The sequence below is a fragment of the Anoplopoma fimbria genome, chromosome 1 (assembly GCF_027596085.1).
Source record: "Anoplopoma fimbria isolate UVic2021 breed Golden Eagle Sablefish chromosome 1, Afim_UVic_2022, whole genome shotgun sequence".
Classification (NCBI taxonomy): Eukaryota; Metazoa; Chordata; class Actinopteri; order Perciformes; family Anoplopomatidae; genus Anoplopoma; species Anoplopoma fimbria.
The window spans coordinates 19,360,097-19,378,070 of NC_072449.1; the positions used below are offsets into that span (position 1 = coordinate 19,360,097).

Consider the following 17,974-nt stretch of genomic DNA (forward strand, 5'->3'; position numbering starts at 1 on the left):
TTTTTTTCTTCCTTAATGACATACAACAGGGGACCCGTAAACAAAAAGAGAAAGTCATTTGATACAAGCTAGAATGCAGTTCAAAAATATATAATAAAAGAAAATTAATAAAAAGCAGGTCTCTTATCGCTTGTAGTTAGAGGATATCGTTTGAATACAGCTTAATATGATGTACAAAATATCACACAGTGATAAATTGCTAATAAAAAAATAAAAACACAAAGAAATGAGAGTCCTTTACCTTGGCCTCTGACTGGTAACAGATTTTTTTTGTTGACGTTTTTTTGTCATTTTTCATGTTTTTTAATTGTTTTCTTTTTTACAAGTTATACATTGCCAATATCAATCACAAGCAAGTTCTATGCCTATCAAGGAAGAATGATTCACTTATGATACTACAGTATTCTTACATCTTAATAATCATATTCAAAATCAAAGAAACAAAATGCAAGAAAGAAAACAAGGAAATGATGGACATTTACAGCACATAATGGCATTTCTAGTCATCATTTACAACCTCTGTTTCAATTTCTTTTTTGATGTGTCATACTGATTAGTCTGTATTCTCAATAAGAGTCATTAACTCTCGCTATCAAATAACTGCTAGCCACAGCAGTTTCCGCCTTGTAGTATTTACTCCAGATTGTGTTAAAAAATACTTGCAAACCATTATTTCTGCACCCTGTCTGTAACCACTTCTCACCACAAGCATCCACAATTAAATGTAGTGCAAAGTGGAGCCAAATAGTAGTTAAATGTGATAACAGGATGTTATGTCCAGCAGCAGTACAATAATGTAGTTGCGTCCGGAACAATCTACCATCCTGTTTCAGAAAAAAAAAAAAATCTGAACTATGAATGCTAGTGTCCACAGTGATCAGGAAAGCAGTGTTTGCATCCAGGTTACTTTGAAACCTTAGATCTGACCTCTGACCCCCAGTATGACCCTGTATTCTTAAAGAGGTGAAGGGTCCCCTTAAACTGCTTGAACACCAGATTTAATCTGTCTTCTGAAGGTAATACTATACAATTACCAGTCAAGTATCTTCAAGTCAGGTCAGAAGAGATGCAGGAGACAGACAGAGATGGATGTGAGGTGTCTCAAAGGAACAATGTTCCAACTAAGCCAAATGTTCTCTGGATAATGCTCAAAATAACAGAACCATAAGGGATCAGCAAGACAGATGAGGTGCTGAGTCATGTTACTAATAACAACTGATACCCAAACATATTTAATCAATTCTTTCTTCTATTTTTTTACTTTTCTGAAATGACAAAAGAACTCTCTTCCTTTTCTTTCTCCCATTTCTCCCTCCTCTTCAGAAAGAGGAGTCCAGCTTCACATCATTAGCTCACTGGGTAATGTGCTACTGTGCAACTGATGCACGTTAAAAAAAAAAAAAAAAAAAAAAAAAAAAAAAAAAAAAAAAAAAAAAAAAAAAAAAGAAATAGGCAAGGGAACCTCACCTCAAATTACAAGTGTAGTTAATGTCAAGCTTTTTTCTTTTCTTTTGTTTTTTGGAAAGCCTGAATAAATAACAACAAGCCAGAACCTATCAACGTCTACAAACTGGCACTGACTTCCAAGATGAAATGAAAAAGACAATCTGAACAGCTCTCATCTGAGGAAACGCTTTCAGTCCAAGTGGTACTCACTGTAAAATAATCCCCATCAGCTCTGTACATTCCTCAAACGATCAATGGCAACGCTATTCACATCTATCTAATGAGACGTTAATGGTTCATTCTGAAATGTGACCACAGCTATTGAAATGATTAACCAATGAGATGTCATTTAAAAAGCAGACTCACTTTATAGCCCGATGAGTGAGAAACACAGTCTCTCTCTCTCTCTCTCTCTCTCACACGTACACACAAAACTGGTCCCTGATTCTGACTCAAGACTGACAAGGTCTCTCATAGCACCGTGATTTAACTAGTGCATATACGAACACACGCACACTCTTCTGTACAGTAAAAAGCACCAAATGACACAATCTGTGTCATTTGTTGAGAGCATATAGCCTGGCCTCGCTACCTCTGCAGGTCAACTGACTTTAACTGCACTCTCGCGATATCTACCTTCAGCTGTTTAATGTGTCGTAAGAGGATCAGTCTACAGAGTTCAAACTGTACATTTGTGGAAATGGACCATGATTGTGAAAATATGTTCATTCATCTTGTACAGCAGAGTGACATTTTATCTCAGGAACCATGGGGACATTATAATACTCATACATACAATGAGACTTGGCCATTGAGTTGAAATTAAAGCTATTTGTTCAACACTGGCTAGCAACTGTCCGATGGTTCCTCACATCACACACACAACTTAGTTAACATTCTCCAACCCTGAATACGACACCACACACACACTCTACCTGGAGTCTTTGGAATGTAATACATTGATTCCCAATGAAGAGGTTGTTCAGATGTTGTCTGCCGACACTGGGAAAGATAACTGTTATCAGTCTCGTCTACGTATGTATGTTAGCCACAAACAATGTGTTAAATTAAGATCTTAACTGAAATGCATGCATTGGTGCATCGTATGTGCTGTGCAGAGCGAGCGTTTCCTTGGTGGGTTCTCCGTGTGAGTAGTGTGTCAGCAGTTCAAGCACACAAAAACACACACACACGCGCAAACGCACACGGTGGTTTGTCATAAGTGTTGTTAGAATGAAAAAAAAGCAGAACAGAATATCGTAGTGTAGAAAAGTGTTTCTCCAAATATGATTATTCGAAAAAGGAGCAGCGGGGGTTTTATAAAAAAGCAGTGTGATTAGTATTACAAGAAGTCACTGAGGCATCAGAGAAGAGTGGAGAGTGGAGAGGAGGTGATGTCCTGTGGGGATGACCCAACCAGTGGGGTGCAGGACAAGTGTGTGTGTGTGCGTGTGTTAGTGTGTGTAAGCAGGTGAAATTTGTCCACTGTAGTCTTCATCTCTATTGGCCCAGTTGTTTTTGTAGGACTGTAAAGGAAGAAACAAACAAAGTTAGACCAACAGCTGTCAAATGTACTCATTACACTGACATATGCCCATCTGTAATTTAAAAAGATACCCGGTTTGGTAATTAAGAGATACAAGTCACACAGAGAAACAAAAAAGAAGGCAAATTAGATTTGGAGGCTAATGGAATATTTTAAAGTGGGGGAAAAGTAGCCTTTCAAGATTCCTAAATTTGACATTTTAAGGCAGAGAGGATTCAACAAAGATCTAGATTTTAAGTCCTTTTGTGAAGCTCAATGGATTCTCAAAAAAAAAAAATAATAATTCTGTGAAAGGGGGAATTTGCTACGGTCCACTGTAGATTTACAAAGAAATTCAGGCTACGGTCCACTGTAGATTTACAAAGAAATTCAGGCTATCCATATGTTATGAGATACAAAAGAGACTTGGGGGAACGACTTAAAAAAAAAAAATCTATATTTAACACTTTACTCATAGACAGATTTAAAGTGTTCTCCACACTTAATTTAGTATTGCACTTTCATAAAAATAAAGGATTTGGGGGGACAGGGTTTGAAAATGAATGGTCAAAGGAGAAGTAACAGAGGCAGAGATGTCCTGACTTAAATTCCTAGTTTTACAATTCGAAAAATGCAACTTAAAAGATTTTCGTTCAACCCTCCATTGCCTGTAAATGTCCCGCTATCAAACTCCACACGCCCATTTTGCAATACAGGCTTTCTGTCAAAAACGTGACCCCCATCTCACCTTGACGACAGCGCTGTCAGACAAATATCTTGGCAAGTGCATCTGCGCCGGCGCTGGCGATGAAGGGCTGTGAAGAGTGGAAGGCCACGTCATGGATGGCCTCGTCGTGCTTCTTCCTGTGAGCTGTGATCTCCTGCACGCACGTCCTGTTGTCCAGCATCCACAGGCGCACCGAACAGTCGTGGCCTGCAGGGGGCAGAGAGTGGGTGGAAAAAAAGACAATGTTAGGAGGGGCAAAGACCACTTCGCAGTGTAATGTAAAGGAATCCTTTTAATTGTTTTAAAAGCTAGACTTAAAGCACAACTTCTTATGCAACACATTATAGTGTGATTTAAGAGGGACTACTAATTGAGGCGTTCTGATTGTTTCTAAACATGAGTTTGATGAAGTATAGTAGATGGTGTATTACTAGGTACTTTCTTTACATTACCAAAATAAAAACTTTACCATTGAAAACTTAAAATTCCAATTACTTATTTATCAATCAACTAAAAAATACCCACTTGTGAGAAACTTTTAGCATTCAAATCTCTCTCTGGGTACAAGGAGGTTATAAGAAAATAGAGTTTATAGTATTTTGAAAATGATACAGATTGTAAATTTATCCCAGAGAGGAAGCTCGACTCTAAGATGTTCAGCTAAATAAGGACACAGTAAAGCTGAGTGGTACTCACTGCCAGAGATGAGGTAAGTGCCTTTAGGGTCTGTAGTGAGACAGGTGACCGCATCCAGGTGAGCCACCATTGAGTGGACAACTTTACCTGTATGAACACACAAAACAAGCTTATTTAGGTGCATTCACAATCCAGAAATGCACAGGGAACCAGTACAAATAAAAGACATTCACATACCTGTCTTGTTGTCTAGGAAGCGGATGGTGCGGTTCTCATGTGCAGTGATGGAGATGGGCTCAGATGGGTGACTGACCACACGGTTGATCAGCTCACTGCCTGTAAAGGAAGACAAACAACTCCATCTGTTTTTTTTCTACTCCCCTATTTATTTTTTAACTTATCTCAAAGCGGGTTACAAGAAAGTTTCCAGAACATACCATCCTTGGTCTGTGTCTCTAGCGTGGTGATGCTCTGCTCCGTGTTGAGGTCGTAGAGCAGCGTGTCACCCACGTCGAATGACACCACCACCTGGTTGGGGTCAGTGGCCACAAAGGCTACTGAGGTGGGTGTTCCGTGCTCTGGGAGAAGACGGGAGATGATCAAGTTGTGAGGCGTGGACGCAAAACAAAAGCTCAAAAAGCACGTCTTCACACTCAACACAGACGCCTACCTCTCTCCTTATTGAAGACAGACAGGCAGGGGGCAGAGTTCTGAGGGTCCCAGATGCGAATGGTGCCATCGGCTGAGCATGAGGCGAGTCGATGGAGAACTGCCGAGTAAGTTAAACCCCACACGCTGTCCTCGTGGCCGGCTAGTACACTGCTCTCGATGCCGGGATCTGCATGGACAAGCGTACATATTAAAAAAAAAAAAAGGAATACACTTCTAAATTTGAAAAACATCATCACTCTGCAGTTGATAATGACTGACCATAATTATCATAAGGATCCACATTGAGGTCTGGCATCTTCCAACATCTGACAGTCCCATCTAGTCCCCCGCTGTAGCAGGATTCTCCGTCCTCTCCCATGGTCAGCGACAGAACAGCTCCACTGGACATAAACAGGAGAGGCGTCAGTGGTTGCACTGCATCGGTGTATGGTATGGATTTAGATTTGTACTCAACTCACCTGTGTGCTCTAAATGTGTAGATGGGCTCAACATCCAACGCTGCGTTCCTGTGAAGGGAGGCAATCTTTTAAAATTGCTTCTTATCTTTGCTTTTACACTTGTAGGTTATCTGTCTTACTGTTGCTCAGAAAGCCTTTGGAGTGAGTTGTAAGTATAAAAAGTGTTATATAAACTTTCTTCACCCCCTGTGGATCTATGCATTCTTACTTTTTAGAGTGCATGGACTTGTTGAGGTTCCACAGTTTTAGTGTGCCGTCCTCAGAGGCTGTGAGCAGCACCGCCTGACTGGGGTGAAAGGTCAATGCGCGGATGGCATCAAAGTGGCTGCGTAGTGTGAAACGGGGGTTCCATGTCTTCTTAAACTCATCTCTGTTATCTTGCATCTGACGGGACACACATTTAAAAAGAAAGAGTCAACATTCACACATAGTGTGCACATGCACGTTGGATTACATCCTGTGTATCGACCAGAACAAATGTGTTATTACATCCATGGAGAGATCGTTGTCATTGGCAACGGTGAGATCAGCCAGTTCACCCAGGTTCATGTCTCCTCCTCCAACGGCATCCATAATGAAGACGTCAGAGGAAAAACCCAGGGCGCCACCTGCAGGTTGGAGGTGAAAATGCACAAGAGTTGCACAAAACATTATGGTCCTATAAATACAGGCTGAGATGAAGAGAATGAAAATAGAGCAATGAATCTTATATCTTCCTAGCATCATTCATCTTGTTTCCTTACTCCCACTCTGTGTATCAGAGGAAATATTTATAGGTGTAGGAGCAGTTTTGTAAGTTAACACCGCAGGCTTTAACAATTAACAAAAAAACTTAGACAAGACATCTTCCAAAATGTTGAGGTTTAACGTCTAAGCTACAATAATGCGTGTAGGATAGTAGAGGATAGTCTACGGTTTTCGATGGGGCATAAGAGGTAGGGGGAGTCTTACCTTCCCCGGGGCGAGCCTGGCCTGATACAGAGGGAGGCGGGGTGGGTTTAGGGGGGAAGTCCGACATCATGCCTTGTAACTTGTTCCTGCGGTTCTCTGAACCCGGCAAGAGGAGAGAGACACAAAACATCCAGTCATGCAGAGGGTTCGGAGGAAGGTTGGAGAGGCCAGCAGACAGACAGATGAGAGACAGACGGATGTAGACGGACGTAGGCAAAAAGATAGACTTCATTCTTCAAATACAAAACATACACTCATACGATTTAAAAAAAAAAAAATGATACATTAATGTGAGAGGGCGAAATCAATAAGAGCACAGCGTTACAGTGTAAATATGACTCAGAGAATGAAATGTGGACGTATAAAAAGAGAAGGCAACATGCGTGACAACCTTTGAAATGACCCCCGCACCACAGAAAATACATCTACAGACAGAGATGACAGCTACACAGCTCTAAAGAGTCACAGACTGACAGCGCGTGAAACAGGACAGAGAGACAGGTGGTTGGGAAAAGAGGTTGGTTTTATTGACAAGAAGAGATGCCAGGACACAATGAGAAGTAAAAGATAAAAAGGTGAGCAGGGAGGGGGTGGGGGGGAGGAGCAAAAAAGACAGATACACTTGTGGCAGTGATTCTGGCGGTGCTGTGCTGATGATGTTGCTAAGGCAACAGCATACCTAACTCCCGTCCGTCCCCCGAGATCCGGGCCTCTCCCGCCCCCTCCCCATCCTCCCCCGAGCCCAGGAAGTCAAATTCACTGAGGGCGTCTTCCGAGTCGTCTTCGTCCTCCTCGTCCTCTGGGTCCAGGTCTGTGGTCATGGGCTCCGAACCCATCTGGACATGAGAGCACAGCAGAGAAGAGGGTTAACTATGTGATTGGTCGTGAATAAAGTTTGCGGGTTTAGTCATTCAATTTGAGTCATCTTTCCATATTTAATTCCTAATCGCTGATCGTACCTTTACACGAGACTTCTTGTTCTTTCGCGGTCCATCCATGCAGTCAGTGGCCATGCCTTGGAAGTCGTCCTCCTCGTCACTGTCGTCTTCATCGTCGTCCTCACAGCCATGCAGGAAGGGGATCTTATCGAGCACCGAGCCGCCCAGACGTTCCTTAGAGCTTTCCTTGCCCGCGTTCCTACAAATGCACAGACAATTATTCTCTCCACTCCAGTTAATAAGGGAAAAAATATATTATTTAGGTCAAAACCTTGCAGAGGGAGGCAGGACGACCTCAATTATACTTATATAATACCATATTTTAGGAACTTTGGCCACGGTAGTCTACATTACAGTAAAGCTATTTTTTATGATTTAAAAAAGGTTTTATGAGTGCAACAACGATGCGTTTTATGGATGCGCGTGTGCTTCGTTTACTGTCCTAGTTAAAGATCAACATTTTGATAATTCATTTCAGAAACATTTCATATTTACCTGCCTGACAGGTACATATACAGTATTTTCCATGCAATGACAGGTACACAACTGCGTCTTTGTCAGATGTTCTTAAGAAGAGAACCCTTTCTAGACGGTGCGGTGTGTGCACTACCTTTTGCACTGAAATGGCCTAAATGAGCCGAACATAATATATCAAGTTCATGTCTGTGAATAGATAATCAGATTATGTCATGATGTGTACATTAGGCCATGACCATAAAGGGTGGCATGAGACTAAAAGCCTATGGTGTTAACATTTGGCAGCAAAAGAACTGCATGACCATTATTACATTTTTAGGGGGAAAAACTTGGTGTAAAATTTTTTATAGCACTTGCAAGTATGGGGAGTTATAATTGTAAAGTTATTTATTCAAGAGAACAAAAAACTAAAAACAATGAAAATGCCATATGAAGTGGCATGATTCGGGACTTGTGTTGCAAACTGTGGGTGTCTCCACTATTCTGAGAAGTGGAGCAACAGCAGAGAGAGCCTGTCAGCCTCCACAATCTCACCTTTTGATTTGTTCCTCTATTTGTCTGACCAACAACGACTCTCCACCTGCCCGGGGCTCTGGCTCAGGACAGGTTTCACTGGGTGGAGGCCCGTTGGCCTCGGGGCTGCTCCGCCCGAGCAACGAGCGCACGCGCTTAGATCGCATGTCCAGGATGGTGTCTGAGTAACCCACTTCTTCAAGATATCTACATTCACAGGAAAAAGAACACGTTAATTAATATCTACACACATATAAATCAATCATTCTAGTCTAGATAACAAGTGAAACACCAGTGATAAAGTAGTGATGGAACACATAAGTATGGTACTGAAATAAAAAGGGGTTGTTGAAACAGAGGACTTACTTGCGTAGTAGCTGACGTCCCTCCTTCCAGGACATCTGATTGGCTGGCTCAGAGTCTGACTCAGCCGGCCCATTGGGAACTACAGAAAACAGATTGGTCAATAGCAATGCAACAGCAATGCCAGAGCATACAAGAAAAACAAAAGCAGACATTTCGAGTTGCTCTTAAAGTAACAGCAGCAGTAACAGTGTGTATAAGGGCTTGGTTAAACATACCTTTGTCTGCTTCTGTCTCGGGTTTCTTGTCTCCGGGACTCTGGTCATTTCCTGTCTTCAGTTTCTGATGCTTGGCCCTGCAACCCCACAAATTACCACACGAGGGCAGCGTTACAGGCAAATATAGGAAAACCTTTCACTATCAAATCACTATTCCTTCAGCATGCAACACATGATGACAGAGGGCTGAGTAAGAAACAGACATTGGCACACAAAGGAGTTTCCTGTCATTTGTTTTACCTCTCTTGTTTGAGGGCGTACTCCAGCATCTTGATCCGCCTCACCAGGTCCTGTTTCATGTTCTCCTGCCCTTTCCTCTCACCCTGTAGGAATGCCACCTGAGCCTGAAACACACATACAGGATGGTAAGGATCACAAAGTTCCTTCGAAAAAAGGAAAACACACTCACAAGCGTATACGATAGCAAAATCAATTTATATTGACACCATAACTGCAGCAAGTGCTGTCTCAATTAAAGCTAGAAAAGCATTTGATATCAACAGAGATCAGAAGCAGAGACCGTGAATGAAAAAAGTTCGATGTGACAAGCATAGCAAACATGACTTCTGAGAACCCTGAGGAATAAGTAGAGGGTTGTGGAACAGAGCTCTTATTTTTAACTTCTCCTAACCGAAGGCCTCAGTGCGCATCTGCAGAGGAGGAAAAACAAGACGCACACCGGCCAAATTCAAATACCCTCTTTTAAGACACATCCTTCCTTTGTGTGGTTCCCTTCTCATTTTCCTTCCTCAACTGAGCTAAGAAAACTCTTACCTTAAGGAAAGAGATGTTCACTGCCCATTCTTGCAATATGGCAAACAATCAAAGAAATAAATGAGATAGTGAGAGAATGCACGGTCACAACACGTTCAGGATTTGACAAGTGCTATCTTTAGACACTGTCTTCCCTTGGGTTAGGCATCATATGGCAAGACTTGACAAAGACTTGACTGATGAGAAAGGTTTGTATCATAATTATCAAGCTATGTTTTGCACCAAGTGATGCTTCACAGTAGGCAGTCTTTTAGCAAAACTGTGGTTCACACCAGGCAACAAACACCCTGCCCTCTATTGGGAGGAGAAAAACAACAAAACAACAACTCTGTTCCCAGTTAGAAATAGGTTAAAAAAGCCTTCCCCTGATTCTAATCTCAGGATTTGCATGCAGGTGACTGTAGGCACAACAGTTTTGCATTGTCACCCTTTCTGTCTCTGTCCGTGCCAAGCGGTGCTGGAGCAATAATGACTGTTGTTTTACAGTACATTTCTCCTCTGCACGTCCCTATCTGTGTCCATGAGTCTGCTCTTACACACACATATATAGGCAGTTCCGTAAAACTGGAACAGTCTAAAAACACCATCTCATGGGGTAGGCACTCGGTCTACTTGAGAGGGTAGTCAATCATCTGGGAAAGTGCACACACACACAAACACAAAGTCATGTAGCCAGCTAGGAGGGCGAGTGGAGCACAAGATAATCTGCCAAGCAAACCTTACTACTGCTGCTGCTGCTGCTGCTGCTGCTGCTGCTGCTGCTGCTGAGTAATCCTGATTAGTACAACGTGATTTTAAATGCTTATCTGAGAATTTTGGAGATAATTGTCAAAGCTAGCATGTCAACACTGCAGGCATGTCCAAAGAGGTTATGAAATACACATATGCAGTTCAGTTTTTAAAATAAGTTAATTCTAGTAATTAATAATAATTAATTAATTAACAGTGTTTATGTATGAGGAGGACTAAAAGGAAAGGTTGAAAAGCAAAGCGTGCATTTATTTAACAAGCCAGGGGGACCAGTGAAACACAAGAATCAGCTTAGACTTGTATAAACAGCTATATAATAACATGTAATTTGCTGTGGTTATGTGGTTGAAAGAGCAGCTAGCAAATGGTTAGCTACAGCAGCTAGTTAGCTGAGATTTTTCCGGCTGCACAGGAGTAGTAATTACGTAGTTGTTTTGTTTTGTAATGGTAGAAACTCTTGTTTCACTGCAACAGAATCAAATGTAAATGCTTAATATGCTAAAATAGAGTTTCATAATGTGAGGGATTTAGACATCAGAAACTAGCATGTACATTTTATACTGGGTACTATAAATGGACAACAAATGGAACACTCTAGCTCACATTAAAATAACATTTTCGAAAGGAAATGGCAAAATAAGGTTAACAACCAAGGTTGACCTAGCATCCAGAATAATGACAAAGAACTGTGCTGATACTGTGGCCTGCTGTGGATCAAGTAGAGCTAACTTGGGTACGAAGAAGGGCCAAAGTGGAACATGATGTCCTCTGTACACAAATAAACAAACCCTTAACACAGAATCCTGTGTGATGACTTGGCTGCTTTCTAGTGTGTAAAAAAACAACATTGTCAGCATCGCTACACAGTTCTCTTTAAAAAAACGTACAGCCAGACCATGACTACAAATCACGGTGTGACAACAACTAGCTGCAGATAGGTGGATGCCGAGTTCATGTAAACAGTCCCTATGTAGGCCTAAATTGTACTGAACTGAAAAAAACAAGCTTGAACCAACCCTAGTGTGAACAGTGATCGATCATTTACTGATGTGTACAACAGTGATTCCATTACTAAACTCAAACAAACAAAGTCAGTAGATGGAGACTATACAAGCTCTTTGAACTAAATTATTCGAATCAGCAAAGTGCTCCGTAATTTCCCCCTCTAAAAGGAATGTGTGTACTTCTTCTTTCAGGGGCAGGGCACGCGTTTCTTCTCCTACTCACACACACAGACGAGCTACAACCTGCTCTCGCGCAGAGATAACCATCACACTCTCTGTCTGCCAGTGTCACACAACTGTGTTCCTAGAAGGACAGGTTCCACGTAGCACACAAAACCTCAGAAAAAACTAACAATGAGCGCACACTGTTAGAGCTGCCTTTTCCAGATACATAAAGGTAGCCAAAACAGAGGGATTAGTGTGTCAAAGGGGTTATTGCCTGGTGCCATTCTTGCTCAATCTATTACTTAACTGCTCATTATTTGTCTCTGACCTGGTTTTACTTGCTCTTTTTCTTCTACAGTAAGTGGAATGGGGTTCAGTGGGTAAAATAGGATGTCAGAGTAGATTCATTTCCCACAGCACACATTGGCTGTTGTAGGGAAGAAATGCATCTTTCAGTAGATTAGCTTGAGGTTAAAATAGGGTTCTATTACAGCTCCCACCAAGGTGTGTGAATACATTAACAAACTGTATGTGGTATTTTGAATACACACCTTTGTTTTTTTTTTTTTCCACTGGTCGATATTATTCTGCCCTTTGTCTGGTTCAGATTGGGACATGCTTGTTTTTAATCGTGCGTGGGACCTCAGCCAACAGAGGTGAGACAGGGCAGTCCATTCATCAGCATATAAAGGTGGTCTTATCGAGAAACTGACACATTAAATAAGAGCTAATATGGACAGGCAGGTCGAAAGACATCTCAGTATTTATAAAGAAAGTTGTACTCCAGTAAAAAGTATTGATCCCTGTTTAAAACCAACCTGTATGTCGAGGAGCATGCTGACATTGACACTGTGGTCCTTTTCTTTGTATTATGCTGGTAAACAAACAAAACTAACAAAGTACAAAGGAACCTTGTAGGGAGCAAACCTGTTGTCCCATCTGAGCTCTCTTTCCTGTGGGTGGGTTTTCCTCAGTGTGGCTAACTGCTGCTGACCTTTCCAGACTTTGTTGTAACATGGAGAGCTGACACATTTAGCCCTTTCTGCCAGTCCCTTTCTACAGGCTGCAGAACAGGGTCAAGGGCAGCTTTCCTCCTCCACTGGCCACCCTCCATCTTCATGTCCCTTCATCCCCATGAGAGAATCCGTGAGCCAACAAGTAGAGCAATATAAACTTTTCTGGGACAGTGTGCTTTGGTGGAGCGTGTCAGAGAGTGCTGTGTGTGAGTGCGCGTGTGTGTTTGTATGCACGTGTGTGTGTGTGTGTGTGTGTGTGTGTGTGTGTGTGTGTGTGTGTGTGTGTGTGTGTGATATTTAGCTAGAGAATGACATCCTAGAAAGTTGGGCTTGCTGCCTATGTTTGATTAGAAGATGCTTGATAAGCAAAAATACTGCGTGTCATGAATGTTTTGAATAAGAGAGGCGAATAAAATCATAAGATAATCAAGATTTCAAGTGAAGCGATGGCAAAGAAATGTAGAAATAAAAGCAGTGGAAAAGAATGACGTACAGAAAAAGGTAAAAAAAAAAATGCTTCTTTTTTTTTTTTTAAACAATGCGTATAGAACAGGAGCTTCGCAAGTGTGCGTGGGTGGGAGGGAGGCACACTGTAATAATGCAGTACATATGGATGTCATATGTGTGTCATGCCTGAGAGCTCAAAGCTATTAATTAGAGATGTGTACTCAGGGGCCCCCTGGGCCATACTCAACAGGAAGTGATGTCATCTGGGTCAACTGTAATCTATTCTGCACAACTACTGATATGGTTAATAAAATTAAATAGCTGGTGTGAGAATTCTGTAGTCCAAAGAGTAACAGGTAGAAGTCTGCCCTTTTCCCTGTAGAATAAGAGGAGTGACTTGGTCTGTTTGTCCATTAAATTATAATGAGGATCAGACTGAAACAAGCCTGTTCACACACAGTGCAGTAATAGTGTAATTTGATAGAATACACTGAAGGACAAAGAGACGAGGCCACTACCACCTGTCCCCTGTGCAGCCTGTCCCATGGTCGTGCTGGGACGTCCCACCTGGCCCAGAGGGGGGGGCGTCATTCCTGGCATGTCATGAGAGACACGATACCACAGGTGGCCTTTCACACCAAAAACACACTCACAGAGCCAGCACATGTGTTACAGTCTCACAGAGACATGCTATGCAACAAACACAGACATCCACGCCGTCGCACAAAGAGTCACATGGTCGTAAGATGAGAGTGTTTATCTCAAATATTGGAGACGGTTTTGCTGCCTCTGGTATCTAAGATTTTGCGTGCAGCTTCCTTGCTAGCCCTATGCAGGCCATAAAAGCACAAAAGGTCATGTGTAGTCTACAAGTGAGCAGACGATGGACACATGTACAGTACGGTGCTGCATACACACAGAACATGGCCCGGGGCGAATGCTAACTGGCATGTTGAGAGGCCTGCCAGCATCCTGGCAACAAAAGCCAGAGGCCCGTGGCCTGTGGGTGTTAAGATGTAAGCTAGGTCAATTCTTCAGCCTGGCACTCCAGCGATCCTCTCATTCTCTCAGCACAGGACGTGGTGCTAATTGTACCCGTGAAACCAGACCATGTGCAGGAATACGCACACGCAAAACAGAGTTCCATAACAAGCACTAATGGCATGTTGGACATAGCGATGGACTGCTTCTACCTTCCATTCCCGCTCTTTCCCATACACGACTGTAAAAGCAGCAAGCACGACCAGTTTGTTATTGTTCATCCATATTTTATCAAGGCTACTATTTATAACTAGGTTAGAGTCGGGGGCAAAGTGAGAAGCAGAGTGACAGAAGAGAGGCAATGAAAATTTCCTGTGGTTTTCTTCAAGCTAATGAACTCCAGAAGATAGTTTGTCCTAATTACAAGAAAACTGTGGTTACAAGAAGACGACCACATCTGAGTTTAGGAATGAATAGATGAACTGTTCATCTTTTCATTCCAAACGCAGAGCGAAAACATCTTTGAATGTGCGTATGTTTTTCTAACCTGCCCTAATCCTGGAACAATTTGATGAGTAAGCACAATCTTGCCCAGTAACGCTCTGCACAGTTACACATATGCATATAGGAATGTTGCATAGTAAAACCTCTGTCTTCTGCTGTCAGTTTCTGAATAACCCTGCACCATTAGGGGACTCATGCCTTGCTTAAGGGCATTTCTATGGCATTGACTCACATTTATATAGATTATTCTTAAAGTTTCAGGTGTTCAAATTGATGAACTTTAATGCCAAAAGCTCACTCCTCTAACATAAAGGCAGACAGCACATGTGTGTTTGTAGTGGCAGGTCATATTCTTAACATTTAGTCAGGATTTACAAGGTTAGCCTTAGTTTTTGAAAGGATGGTACTTAACTGACAATCATCTAAGTCAAATGAGTGTGGATGATGCTGATAAAAACAACCACATTACATACTCAACCATGTCCATTTCCCACATCATTGAGCCCTCCATCCTTAAGTGATACAGGCCTTAATGCAGAAATGTGGATTTCCATACAATGCACCCAGATACACAGATATACTGTTTTACTACAGTTTTACTACAAACCACTTCTCTCGAAATTTATCCGAGAAAATGATGCAGTAAAATGTAATTTAACTCAAAACCTGCCGGCAGTCTGGTGTTGCGAGGGTGAAAGTCTGTGTTGAAAAGATCACTTTCTCTAACTGTACCAATTCTTTTTTGGAAAAAAATCGAATTAAACTTCAAACTACACTTTCACAACTGCTCAAATTACTAATAATAAAAATGCAGCGATTTAAAGGAACCCCACAGTTGTTTGACACTGTCAACATCTTTTAACCTCAAATGTACAGCCACAAATAACTCAATTTGTCCCTGTGTGATATAAAAAAAAACAATGATTGTCAACTTACAATCAATGCTTCCATATACATGTCAAAATCTCTTTTATAGTAATGTTTTTGATGTTCACCTGCATCAATATCAAGCAGACACTGCAAGGTAGCCACACCTAGACTCTGTTTACCTACCTATTTTTATTTGCTGGAGTATATTTTGTTAGTGGGATGTAACTGATTTCATGGTAATTTGAAAGGTAAGGCACTAACATTATGGGAAAATACAGTTAATTAAAGCCTGTGGTTGTCTGGCTTTAGTGAATCATCAGCTGTCGGTCATACAGTCCCTTCATTGTCATGTACTGTCTGGTAATAACACAATATGATAGGGTGTAATGTTAGCTCATTAGCATTTTGGCAAATCCCGAAACTGATTGATTGTAGAGCATGTGTACTGTCACAAAGCACCACTAACACAGCTCCTGCATCCTCCGTGCTGGCCTTTATTCGGCCGTAACGTTGCAAAAACAGGCCGAATGATGAACACATTTACCCTGAGTTCGTCTCTCTCCGCCTCCCAGCGGTATTTCTCGGCCTGGAAGCGTCCCCACTCGTACTGGATGAAGTGAAGGATCCCAGGAAGCGTCATACCCGAGTCCCCGTCCTGCAGCTCCCGAGCCTGCGACGATCCTGGCATGGCCCCGGCGGCTGCTGCTGCTGCTGCGGCGGCTGCTGCTGCTGCCATCACCCCGGTCGCCGCAGCTGATGTCGCCGGGCCCGGTGCTGCTTTGGGCCCGTTCGGGTTGCGCCCCGCTCCGCTGCTGCCGCCTCCGGAGTTCGGGTTTGGTCCTCCGCCGGATCTATCCGCCTCCATTTTAACCGTTCAACCTTTCGCCAGGATAAGGAGGCGTCAATGGGCCGAGTGTACGAACAATAATAATAATAATAATAACAACAAAAAAAGTACCTCGTACCCTTCTTCCAACCCAGCAGCACTTCGCTATAGGCTACCCTCTTTTATCGCCTTTCTCACACGCACGGAGCTAAATTACTATTCAGCGAACAAAATACTACACTTCCGCTTTCAAACCTTCAAAATAAAGCACGACGATCAGGTTACATAGTTGTAACACTCTGGCATATTTAGTCCCCGATATGCATATTCAACATAACTTCTTACTTGGAAACGTTATCTAAATCAACATGGAAGTAAGGTTATTCAATGTGTATCCCTCTCAAAACACCCAAAACGATGTTTGTGACCCTTATTTTGTACGTCCCAGATTTGTTTCCTGCTTTCTGTTGGATTTGCCCAATGTGGGTGACAAATAAAGGGCCATGTCTGCTGCAATACACAATGAACGCGTCACTATGGGGATTCGTTTCCTGCCATTTTGTGAGCAAGGATGTTTTAGGACAGGAACGTAAGCCAGCGGTATCCACAACTCTGTTTCCGGTTTGGGGTTTCCACCACTAAAGCCGTCCACGGGTCGACCGTGATTTTGTCTGGCCCTGTGTCTGTATGCCATATAAGGCACATCTCTGTTTTATTGCAGATATTTTATCAATTGGACTTGAAAAACAACATTCTTGGATTTAATCAATTTAATCATTCAGAAGCATTATTAACCCTTTAAGTAGTATAATTATGACAGGCCGCCTGGTCCTTTTTGTCTTTTTTCTTCAATAAATGTGTCAGAAAATGTCCTTTGTGTAAATTATTTTGCTCTTTTTTTCAGGAGAAATGTAACTTTAAAAATCTGGCAAGTATTTGTCATTATTATGTGTTATAAATGCTTAAAACAGTGTGTAATACAGTATCAGTCAAAAGTTTGGACACACCTTCTCATTCAATGGTTTTTCTTTATTATTATTATTATTTTTTTTCTACATTGTAGATTAATATTGAAGACATCCAAACTATGAAGGAACACATATGGAATTATGTGGTAAACAAACAAATGCTCAACAAACCAGAATATGTTTTATATTTTGGATTCTTCAAAGTAGTTGAATGAGAAGGTGTGTCCAAACTTTTGACTGGTACTGTATGTCATAAAGTCTTCACACTTGAATGAACAGAAAATGAAGGATGTGGAGGTTTGTGGGCAATTTTATGTGTTATCTTTGAGAAACTATACATTTCGCCAGCATATGTACAGCTGATTTTCTATCTTGAACCTTTACTATACGTAATGTATTATGCAATTATTATCTAGATAAATGCATGTGTGTCTTACTGGTTAAAATAACGAAAATGAGAAAATATAGATTACCATGGGTTAAGTTTCATTTATGTTATCTCAAAAGTTTTCTTCATGTACATTTACAATTGTTTATAAAGAGAAACCTGATGAAAATTCAAATCCGTTTTTTTACTTTTTTGTGCAGTACCAGTCAAAAGTTTGTACACACCTTCTCATTCAATTACTTTGAAGAATCTAAAATATAAAACCTATTCTGGTTTGTTGAGCATTTGTTTGTTTACCACATCATTCCATATGTGTTCCTTCATAGTTTGGATGTCTTCAATATTAATCTACAATGT

General features: G+C 41.6%; 1 protein-coding gene across 2 annotated transcripts; it reads right to left on the reverse strand.

Moving 5' to 3' along the window:
* Positions 1 to 1,433: 1,433 nt before the first annotated feature.
* Positions 1,434 to 16,567, reverse strand: strn4 (striatin, calmodulin binding protein 4). 2 transcript variants are annotated; one of them, XM_054606536.1, is made up of 19 exons: positions 16,394 to 16,567; positions 15,980 to 16,314; positions 9,165 to 9,268; positions 8,925 to 9,001; positions 8,710 to 8,788; positions 8,365 to 8,550; positions 7,375 to 7,552; positions 7,095 to 7,251; positions 6,416 to 6,511; positions 5,954 to 6,072; positions 5,673 to 5,848; positions 5,465 to 5,512; positions 5,265 to 5,386; positions 5,005 to 5,172; positions 4,772 to 4,912; positions 4,572 to 4,670; positions 4,395 to 4,481; positions 3,720 to 3,905; positions 1,434 to 2,972 (listed from the first exon to the last, which is right to left on the reverse strand). In XM_054606536.1, exons 2-18 carry the CDS (start codon positions 16,298 to 16,300, stop codon positions 3,736 to 3,738), a joined length of 2,328 nt encoding a protein of 775 aa, XP_054462511.1. In that variant the 5' UTR covers positions 16,301 to 16,314; positions 16,394 to 16,567; the 3' UTR covers positions 1,434 to 2,972; positions 3,720 to 3,735. The 2 variants fall into 2 exon arrangements, with proteins under 2 accessions (XP_054462511.1, XP_054462436.1); XM_054606461.1 differs by having other exon boundaries at positions 15,980 to 16,567.
* Positions 16,568 to 17,974: the final 1,407 nt, after the last annotated feature.

What these genes read in the sequence shown, in the direction of transcription:
- strn4 (XM_054606536.1), bottom strand. Translation starts at nt 16,300, where the DNA reads ATGGAGGCGGATAGATCCGGCGGAGGACCAAACCCGAACTCCGGAGGC. An exon ending in TGTCTTCAATAAGGAGAGAG is followed by an intron (nt 4,913 to 5,004) that starts GTAGGCGTCTGT and finishes GTCTTCTCCCAG; the next exon opens with AGCACGGAACACCCACCTCA. An exon ending in AGAGACACAGACCAAGGATG is followed by an intron (nt 4,671 to 4,771) that starts GTATGTTCTGGA and finishes CTTCCTTTACAG; the next exon opens with GCAGTGAGCTGATCAACCGT.